Here is a 10,866-nt window from a genome sequence, read left to right as displayed (position 1 = left end):
TATATATATACATTTTTATTTAAATAAGATGTGAAGTTTATCAAATATTATATCTACTCTTTACTATTAATTTTTATATCGAGGAAATCTTTTGCAGTACACTGACAATACAGCTGTGGAACCGCAGATAATCAGGCGTCGACGAACAATTAGACCTGCCAATATACATTATTGCAAGTTCAATCAATATTATGATCAGGAGGAAGGTCGTTGTTTAGGTGTGCCAGGAGGCGGCAAAGTACTTCACATTGAAAACAGACAATCATGTGGCATCAATGTCTTGAAGCCCCATTGTAAAAGCTCTCTATATTATCACATTTGTAAGCGTGACAAGTCGATCCTGGCGCAATGTGCAAACAGGCAGATCTTCGACAATCGTTTACAGCGATGCGTTTACTACGATTTAAGTAAATTAACTCCCAGTATTATTCCACCAGACGACTACATATACGATCACATTATAATGCCACGTTGCACGAGATATGGTCGATTTCCCGTGCCTGGACATTGTTCCATGTTTTACATATGTGATACAAACGGACATCGACTTCATCAAAGTATTTTTAAGTGCCCACAAAATACGGGATATCAAGTGGACAGAGGAGTTTGTAACATTATGGCAGATTGTGAGAATGACAATTCGGTGGATACTACATTTTGTGTTCCAGATGCCCCGGGCGAAAATGTGGAATCTTCACATTTCGATGAGGCTATAAATGGAAACGTGAAGGAAATTTCAGAAATACTTGAAGAAAGTAAAGCGAACACAGACGATCCCATTGTAGAAAAAGAGAAAAATGTAAATTTCAAGAATTTCGATGACATTATCACTACTACCCCTGTAAATACAATAGGACCATTGTCAGAGAATAATTATAATGATAATGATAACGACATGGAAGTGGTGTCAAGTAACGCGAGTTCGTTAAATCCAATCAAAGAAGACTCAATTTCTGAAGGCAGCGACGAAAAGATAATGTACAGTCAAACTCCGAATCAGCTTGAAACTGTGCAAAAAGCATCTGACGGAGGACAGAACGAAGAGGACGGGTCATCACTATTAAATTTACGAATTACATCGCCATTAACTACAGAATTCGATGATACATCGCATTCGATTACGGAACAATATAGAAACAACGAAGACAGCATAATATCGTCATCAAATTTGAATACTGATTCTGTTCATCTGTATTCAGCACCAACAATTAATAATATATCAGAATTACCTCCAATCAAGGATGTGTCATTAAATGAAGATGAAAAAATGCAAGATGCGATTACGGAACAAAATAGAAGCAACGAAGACAGCACAATGACGCCATCGAATTTTGATACAGATTCGGTTAATCAGTACACGCCATCAATAGTAAGTAATGTAGCAGAATCTTCTCCGATTAGCGAGACGCCAAAGATAGACGAGGAAATGCAAGATGAAGCTACAGAATATGGAAACAACAAAAATAGTATAGTGACCCCATCGAATTTTAATATAGATTCGATTGATAAGAACCCTTCACCAACAATAAGTAATGTACTAGAATCTTCTCCAATCAGCGATGTATCACCGAATATAGAAGAAATACATTCGAAACAACATAGGAACAACGAAGATAGCACAATGACGCCGTCGAATTTTAATACAGATTCGGTTGACCAGTATACGCCACCAATAGTAAGTAATGTAGCAGAATCTTCTCCAATTAGCGAGACGCCGTCAAAGATAGATGAGGAAATGCAAGATGAAGCTACAAAATATGGAAACAACGAAGATAGTATAGTGACCCCATCGAATTTTAATACAGATTCGATTGATAAGTACCTTTCACCAACAATAAGTAATGTACCAGAATCTTCTCCAATTAACGAGACGCCGTCAAAGATAGATGAGGAAATGCAAGATGAATCTACAGAATATGGAAACAACGAAGATAGTATAGTGACTCCATCGAATTTTAACACAGATTCGATTGATAAATACCCTGCACCAACAATAAGTAATGTACCAGAATCTTCTCCAATCAACGACGTATCATCGAATATAGATGAAGAAATACAAGATGTGATTCCGAAACAATATGGGAACAACGAAGATAGCACAATGAGGCCGTCGAATTTTAATACAGATTCGGTTGACCAGTATACGCCACCAATAGTAAGTAATGTAGCAGAATCTTCTCCAATTAGCGAGACGCCGTCAAAGATAAATGAGGAAATGCAAGATGAAGCTACAGAATATAGAAACAACGAAGATAGTATAGTGACCCCATCGAATTTTAATACAGATTCGATTGATAAGTACCTTTCACCAACAATAAGTAATGTACCAGAATCTTCTCCAAATAACGAGACGCCGTCAAAGATAGATGAGGAAATGCAAGATGAAGCTACAGAATATGGAAACAATGGAGATAGTATAGTGACTCCATCGAATTTTAATACAGATTCGATTGATAAGTACCCTGCACCAACAATAAATAATGTACCAGAATCTTCTCCAATCAACGATGTGTCACCGAATATAGATGAAGAAATACAAGATGCGATTCCGAAACAATATGGGAACAACGAAGATAGCACAATAACGCCGTCGAATTTTAATACAGATTCGATTGATCAATATACGTCACCAATAGTAAGTAATGTAGCAAAATCTTCTCCAATTAGCGAGACGCCGTCAAAGATAGATGAGGAAATGCAAGATGAAGCTACAGAATATGGAAACAACGAAGATAGTATAGTGACTCCATCGAATTTTAATACAGATTCGATTGATAAATACCTTGCACCAACAATAAGTAATGTACCAGAATCTTCTCCAATCAACGATGTGTCACCGAATATAGATGAAGAAATACAAGATGCGATTCCGAAACAATATGGGAACAACGAAGATAGCACAATGACGCCGTCGAATTTTAATACAGATTCGGTTGATCAGTATACGTCACCAATAGTAAGTAATGTAGCAGAATCTTCTCCAATTAGCGAGATGCCGTCAAAGATAGATGAGGAAATGCAAGATGAAGCTACAGAATATGGAAATAACGAAGATAGTATAGTGACTCCATCGAATTTTAATACAGATTCGATTGATAAATACCTTGCACCAACAATAAGTAATGTATCAGTATCTTCTCCAATCAATGACGTGTCGCCGAATATAGATGAAGAAATACAAGAAGCCATTCCGAAACAATATGGGAACAACGAAGATAGCACAATGACGCCGTCGAATTTTAATACAGATTCGGTTGATCAATATACATCACCAATAGTAAGTAATGTAGCAGAATCTTCTCCAATTAGTGAGACGCCGTCAAAAATAGATGAGGAAATGCAAGATGAAGCTACAGAATATGGAAACAATTATGTAGCAGAATCTTCTCCGATCAGCGACGTGCCATCGAATAAAGATGAAAAAATGCAGGATGCGATTACAGAAGAATATAAAGACAACGAAGACAGCATAATGACGCCATTGACTTTGAATACAGATACGGTTGATCAGTATCCCGCACTAACAGTAAGTAATACAGCAGAATCTTCTCCAATTAGCAGTACATCAGCGAAGATAGATGAGGAAATGCAAGATGCGAGTACAGAACAATCTAGAAACAATGAAGACAGCACACTAATACCATCGAATTTGAATTCTGATTTGGTTGATCTGTATTCGGCACCAACATTAAATAATATGTCAGAATCCTCTCCAATCAGTGATGTGTCACCAAATCTAGATGAAAAAATGAAAGATGCGATTACAGAAGAAAAGGGAAACAACGAAGATAGTATAATGACCCCAACGAATTTTAATACAGATTGATAAGTATCTTGCACCAACAGTAACTGATGAATCAGAATCTTCTCCGACCAGCGATGTGCCATAGAATATAGATGAAAAAATGCAAGATGCGATTACGGAAGAATATAGAAATAACGAAGACAGCATAGTAACGCCATCAAATTTGAATACAGATTCGGTTTATCAGTATCCAGTATCAATAATAAGTAATGAAGCAGAATCTTCTCCAATTAGTAGCATGTCATCATAGATGAGGAAATGCAGCTACGGGACAGGACAGAAATAACGAAGACAGCACATCAAATTTCAATACCGATAGTCAATCACAGATAGTCCGAAGTATGATAATTCTGATATATTATCTTCTTCGTCGACACTTGCGATTTTGCCGCCACGAGTAGATGTTGATTAAATTGCCACAGAAGGTTTATCCGAAGCTACTCCGTCAATAGACAGAAAATTGCAGATGCTAGTTCATTTGCACCAGATGGAGTCGAAAGTTTTTTGCTCGATTTTTACCCGATAATACTGATGAATTATTATTTAATATCAACGACGGGATCCACTTTTTCAAAAGAAGTAATCGTACCGGATGACACTGCAACTACAACACATTCCATCCAAGAGCCATCTATTTCAGACACAGATCTGGTAACGTAAAGTAATAAAGATAGCACGGAAACATCTCCTGCTTTTGTAACTGAATAAAATGCTCTAATTATAAACATATATATACATCTTAAATAAATTCATAAATTATATATAATTTTTTATTTAGACTATGTAGATAAAATAATTTATTGTATGATTTAACTTGATTCTGAGGTCACGAGCAATAAACTATAAATTTACTATAAATTTACATAATAAATCCATTTTTCTGTATATATACATCGAGGTATAAAAAAAAAATTATTTTATAAAACGAGGAAATATATATATATATAGAGTAACAAATACCCTTTTACTTACATTAATCGTTTGTATAATATAATTTGTTTTATGTCTTATTACATATTCTCTTTTTCCTGCTCATTAACAAGCGTGTAATATATTCCTTTTCGTTTAATCAATTCTGAATGCTTGCCTATCTAAAAAATATTCATTGTTTATACATTATATATATTTATATAATAAAAACATGACGTTAATTTTATCGATTAAAGTATACCTCCACAATGACACCATGTTGTAACACGACAATTACGTCAGCTCCTTTAATGGTACTCAATCTATGAGCAATGACAAGAACTGTTCTACCTTTTGTAACATTTTCAATCGCTTTTTGAACGACTCTCTCGCTTTCATAGTCTAATGCACTAAAAACACAGACAAGTAGATAAATATCAAGAGACAAATTTTATAATCTTGCTATTTCTACCTTGTTGCTTCATCCAGAATTAAAACAGATGGTTGTTTTAATAAAGCTCTGGCGATAGCAACTCGTTGCTTTTGTCCACCAGAGAGCTGTGTGCCTCTTTCGCCAACCTCAGTCGCATAGCTGTCTGGAAATTTTGTTATAAATTCGTGCGCATTTGCTTCTTTAGCTGCCTCGATGACCTAAATTGATCAAATTATACAGCAATATATTTTATTGCTGCACTTTCTGAACTAGTACACACAGTGCAGCAATAAAAAACAGACTTTATGTAAAATAATAATTAAGTATATCAGTACTTATATTAATTTAAATTCTTTTTTTACCTCTTCGTCCGTTGCATCTTGTCTCCCATACCTAATGTTTTCCATAATGCTGGTAGCAAATAAAGTAGGCTCTTGATTGATATAGCCTAAAACATTGCCTCTGAGATAACTGGAATTAAGGGATCTGATATCTCTACCATCAATAGTAATGGAGCCTTCATCAACATCATAAAATCTGTACAATTTTAGGTATAAATTTTTAAATTTTAAATAAAATACACGCGATTGCTATAAAATCATACCTTTCTAATAATGCAGCCACTGTTGATTTCCCGTTACCACTAGTACCAACAATAGCTACAGTTTTCCCAGCGGGAATGTGTAAATTAAAATTTTTCAAAATAACGTGATCAGGTCTAGTGGGATAGCTGAAATTTACATCTTTGAAAATTATATTCCCCGCCAGGGATTCATCCATGATTATGTCACCACCGATCATCATTGACGAAGGCCGCATATCTAAGTACTAAAAAAAAAATATATAATTAGTGTTTAATTCAGGAAAAGTTATTATAAAATTGTATAATCCAAATATATAATAAATTACCTGAAAAATCCTGGCTCCAGCACTCTGTCCTCTAACGAAGATTCCGAAAAGCACTGATAACTGGCCTAAAGACTTTTGTATGGTTTGTGTAGCCATTAAAAATGCCATAAGATTTCCCGGAGACAATTGTCCTGTAGAGAGTAACTGTCCACCAAAGTACAGCGTGGAAAGTAGAATACCGTTAAGCAGTAAATTTGTTCCTGCTTGAAAGAAGCTTATACCAAAACCTAATCGTTCGTATAGATCAGATGAATGCTTAATCTCTTTGTAAAACATTTCTGCTTCTTTCTTCTCCGCGGCAAAAGCTCTCACCTGATAAAAAAAAAAAGAAAGTGCAGTAGATTAATATTGTTTTGCATCTTTTTTAGTTTATTATTTTTAAAATACCGTTCGGATGTTTTGTATTGCTTCCTCACAAACAGCTGTAGATTTTGCAATTTGATTTTGCGCTTCCATCGATAGTTTGCGCAAACTTCTTCCCAGCAGAGTACCCATAAAAATTATTGGAGGCAAACTGAATACCACAAGAGTGGTCAATTGCGGTGATATCACTATTACAGAGACGATACAACCAATAATTTGCGTGAAGCTTCTCAAACCTTGAGAAATGCAGATTTTAAATGAACTTTTAAAATCTTGAATATCACTGGTCAATCGACTTACTATTTCACCAGAACGTGTTTTGTCAAAAAACGCTATGTTTTGCATAATAATGGACTTGAATAAATCCTGACGTAAGCTCACTGCAACTCTTTCACCAACGTGTGACAGAGTATAAATATATGCAAAAGTAAAAAATGCCTTGAAAGACAAAAATCAGATATTTAGTGACAAATATGTGAAATTTCATAAAGATATCGAAAAAAATATTGTAATTATCTTATTAATTATCATACTTGTGCAATGTACATGCGTGCCAAAATAAAAGCTGGTTGAGTAAGCTGGAAAATGACTTGTTTTGCAGAATCATTTTTATTCTGACATATTTCCGTTAGTACATTTATGACACTTCCAACGCATTGTGGTATTTGTATATTTAATAATGCAACTATTAATGCACTCTAGAAATATGGTGATTGTCAGTACATCATTTGCAATAATATAAAATTTATCAATTATTTTTGCATGTACTATAAATACTTACTGATAGTGCTAATAATAAATACCAGATATGTGGATATAAATACTTGAAAAATTTTGTCCATTTAAAGATCAAGTCACGGTTATCCGGATTGACTAGACTTATGTCACTTATTCTTTTGGCTTCTTTACAGAGTACAATTCGATTATGTGATTTCAAAATACAAGCAATCGTTACACCAAGTCCGCTGAAACCAAACTTCTGAATGTACAAGAAAAGTTTCGACTCATTCACGTTTTCTTTGGCACATCTTTGAGTAATTTTATTAAATTCACGCTTTGTTGTCCTCCATAAGTTCTGGCTTTTTCCTTGCAAAAAACACTTCTGCAAGGAATATCTGAAATTAATTAAATAAAAATTGACTTAACATAGTATCATCAAAATAATATGCTTATCATTTGCCTTAGATCATTCTATCCTAAATATAATATCCTAAATATAATAGATTTTTATATATTCATACATTTTTGTACTCATATTTTCTCTTTAGAGATTTATGTGCGGTATAATTAAATACACTTAGAGACAAAAGTAATTTATATTATCTTGAAATAATAAAGCTATTATTGTGATATATATACATGTGTATAACATTTTTTATTATTTTTATGTATCATGTTTATATATTTTAAAGATTTATGCAATATAATTATAGACATAATTAAAGACAAAAGTAGTTCATAATTACCTTGGAATAATAGAGCCATTATTATGACAAGTGAAAAACGCAGCACGTAATACAGACATTCTTGTAATATATTAATATTATAATATATTAATATTATAATTAATGATATTGAACTAACATCTATTAATTATGCCGGCATATATCTTTCGGCGTGTATATTTCGTTCATTAAATTCATGAAAACACATTACTATTAATTCTTATATAGATATGATGACGGAATTATTGTTCACTCAGCTACTGAAAAGGTTAAGCTAATAATATCGCAACCAAGGGCGCCGCCATGTTTCAACACATTTATTGCGCGTTCCATGATCTTCTCATAGATGGCTCTTTATGTATTATCTAGTCAGTTTGTTTTCGCGCTGTTTCGTGCTACGTATAGGCTGCATTGGGGGAGATGCCATTAGCGCTGTTTATGTCATAAATGTCATAATTCTATCTTCATCGTCCATTAGACGTGAGACAAGGATACTATGACACATGGCGCTGATAGCGCACATCTCGAACAGAGTCATATTCGTAGCTCCTAACTTGTTTTGAAGTGCGCATGCGCGTTTTGAAGTTCATAACAACTTAATTCGCGTAGAAGTACGTAGAAGAGTTGAAGTAACGAATTTATCCTTGAAATTTTGTTCTTGACAGCATTCGACGAGAAATCTCAGAGAAAGCGGCTCCTCAAGGCTCGGCTATAACAATCGTGCGGTCTGCAGGAAACGAAGACAAATCTGGTAAGCTACTTTGAATATTGCGGTTACTTTCGGTTCTTGCAAGATTCTGTTGCTTGTGGAAAAACGCGCTATCGACATAGAGAAAATAAAAGGCAATTATATGTAACGAATTCCATGCGCCGAATCCTCGCCGAGATTATTATCAAATCTCTAGGATTATTATATTATAGATTATTATATCAAATCTCTATTATTATATCAAATCCTGTTTCGTACATACGGACTTCTAAAGCCTATTCTACAAGCTGCTTTTTGTTTCTTGTTTCTTGCTTTTTACTATTTATCTTGCCTTTTTGCTTCTTATCCCGTTTTTTGTTTTCTATTGCTCGAGATAAATGTAAACGAATTTCAGAAGAAATAGAAAACATATCAAAAAATATTGTTGATAAATCGATCATAAAGAGGAAAAAAGCAAAAGGTAAAAAGCAAGAAACAGAAAACAAAGAGCACATTGTAGAACAACTATAAGGAAATGTTCTATCACAATCAAGATGTGTGCCCAAGACAAATTGCATCAACATTACTTTGACTTTGAAAGTTTTGAGAGAAATGAGAATTTTAAACCTCGTTTAATTAAAGTCAAAGTAATGTTGGTGCAATCAGGCCTAAAGACTGTCTTTTGAAACATATGCACCGTTTATTTTGATTTTAATCCTGGATCTACAATAAAGTTCTAAGCCTTAAGCCATAAGAAATGGAATCATAGTCGACTATTCTTCTCGAATTCGCAATTGATCAATTTCTTACAAAGGCTTAAAACACCTATTGTAGATCCGGAGTAAACGAAATTTAAAACTCTCTCTTTTTAAAATCGAGAAACAGAGAGGGAAAGAGAGTTTTAAACCTGTTTAAAGTTAAAGTAACATTAATACAATCAAGCCTAAAGCCCGGTTCCATCAATTATTAATTGTAAGATTATCTACTCTCGATTCAATTTATTCTTTATCTTTTTCTAATTCTAATAGAGAGAAAAAGATGAACAGTTAAATCTAGATTAATATTAATATTGTATTGTCAAGCCTAAAATATATGTAAAAGATATCATAAAGAAGTCTTTTAAATAATGCATGTTGTGGATAGAGACATCCAGAGAATTTCTCTATCCTGTTTTTACAATCTATCATTACTTAAAGATTAAAGGTTACTAAGAAATTCATGATTGAATTTCATTGCTGAATCTCTTTATAATTTTTAATTTTTAGATAATGATATATTTTGATGACGAGCTTGTGTTCTCTGAATCGAATATCCCATTTTTTCAAATAATAATTTTTTCATAATAATTCCATAATTTTTCAAATTATTATTTAAAATGAGGAAAAATTACCAGGATCCATATATTTCAATTACAAATTAAGATCAATGTATTTTGACGAAGTTATTGCAATCATTTATTATAACAATGACTGTAAGATTAATAGAAGCCTGTAGATATGCATATTCTCGCGATAAATTTTTATTAATCTGTCCAGCGGGAAGAGGAGGGGGAGGGGGAAGGATTTGTAATTTAACTCGCCGCTCTTTTTTTTTTTATTCGTAACTTTTCTTGGAAGTTGGCCGGAAAACCGCCACGTAGCCGGAGAACCGCCCTCGATCTTCTGTGTCGTAAGAAAGTGGCGTAAAGTGTGAAAAATGAACACCTCGATCAGTAATAATAAACTAATACACGGACAATTAAGGGTCAATGCGATGCAAATGCTTTGAAGCGTTTTTTAATTGGTCAGTTTGTAAAATTCTTTGTTCTAATTGGTCCATCAAATACTTCAAAGCATTTATAGCGAGATTTTGACCATAGCTTAAGAAAGATACGAAAATTACGCCTCGGCGATGAGCGGATCCTCGCCGAATGAATGACGTATGTTGAGTCTTAAAGGACTTAATCGTGCCCCGGCAAACTCTTTGAGCGACGAGTTAATGACGTGTATTTATGTATTTGCCGCGTTTAATTGCCTGTACGGCTATTAGCGTTATCTCGCATCTTCTCGGTAGTTGAATGTCGCCACTTATGATAAGTATTTATCGCCACTTGGGATAAGTATTTAAATACTCACGCGTACTTTTGCGTGATGCACTATGTGCAATTCGTTCAATTGGGTGAGACGAAAATGACTAAAGAAATATCTCCGTGTCTCTCTTCGGTCTCCACAATCGTTTAATTCAGACGGATTATTCTGAAATTTGAAGCAGTAAACATTTTTCTGTATCGAAGAAAAGATATTTTGTAAATCTGATTTTTCTTTTTCCTTTTGAA

General features: G+C 33.9%; 3 protein-coding genes across 3 annotated transcripts in view; 2 read left to right on the top strand and 1 right to left on the bottom strand.

The window, feature by feature from the left end:
* The window catches only part of LOC108686694 (TM2 domain-containing protein CG10795), a 3,823-nt gene extending 3,654 nt beyond the window's left edge, over nt 1-169 (top strand). The window contains exon 4 of the mRNA XM_018192133.1: nt 98-169. The gene's annotated coding sequence lies outside the window, so the exon portion shown is untranslated. The remainder of the gene's footprint in view (nt 1-97) is intronic.
* The window catches only part of LOC108684613 (protein PF14_0175-like), a 5,317-nt gene extending 890 nt beyond the window's left edge, over nt 1-4,427 (top strand). Inside the window, exon 2 of the mRNA XM_018189034.1 lies at nt 98-4,427. Coding sequence (XP_018044523.1) covers nt 98-3,826 — 3,729 coding nt within the window. The 3' untranslated portion in view covers nt 3,827-4,427. The remainder of the gene's footprint in view (nt 1-97) is intronic.
* A 363-nt stretch (nt 4,428-4,790) lies between these two features.
* LOC108685271 (ATP-binding cassette sub-family B member 8, mitochondrial) lies at nt 4,791-7,944 on the bottom strand. Its single transcript, XM_018189989.1, has 10 exons — nt 7,886-7,944; nt 7,201-7,534; nt 6,953-7,117; nt 6,444-6,857; nt 6,057-6,368; nt 5,752-5,975; nt 5,510-5,684; nt 5,187-5,365; nt 4,977-5,124; nt 4,791-4,896 (listed from the first exon to the last, which is right to left on the bottom strand). The coding sequence occupies exons 1-10, from the start codon at nt 7,942-7,944 to the stop codon at nt 4,816-4,818; spliced, it is 2,091 nt and encodes a 696-aa protein (XP_018045478.1). The 3' UTR covers nt 4,791-4,815.
* Nucleotides 7,945-10,866: the final 2,922 nt, after the last annotated feature.

The sequence above is a fragment of the Atta colombica genome, unplaced genomic scaffold, assembly GCF_001594045.1.
Source record: "Atta colombica isolate Treedump-2 unplaced genomic scaffold, Acol1.0 scaffold100, whole genome shotgun sequence".
Lineage (NCBI taxonomy): Eukaryota > Metazoa > Arthropoda > Insecta > Hymenoptera > Formicidae > Atta > Atta colombica.
This window is presented reverse-complemented; position numbering and strand designations above follow the sequence as displayed.

Bases quoted from the DNA above. Each gene is read 5' to 3' on its own strand.
- LOC108685271 (XM_018189989.1), bottom strand. From the start codon at position 7,944: ATGTCTGTATTACGTGCTGCGTTTTTCACTTGTCATAATAATGGCTCT. The intron at 7,118-7,200 runs GTAAGTATTTAT...CCATATTTCTAG, and splicing joins ATTTATTATTAGCACTATCA to AGTGCATTAATAGTTGCATT. The intron at 5,976-6,056 runs GTAATTTATTAT...TTTTTTTTTTAG, and splicing joins CTGGAGCCAGGATTTTTCAG to TACTTAGATATGCGGCCTTC.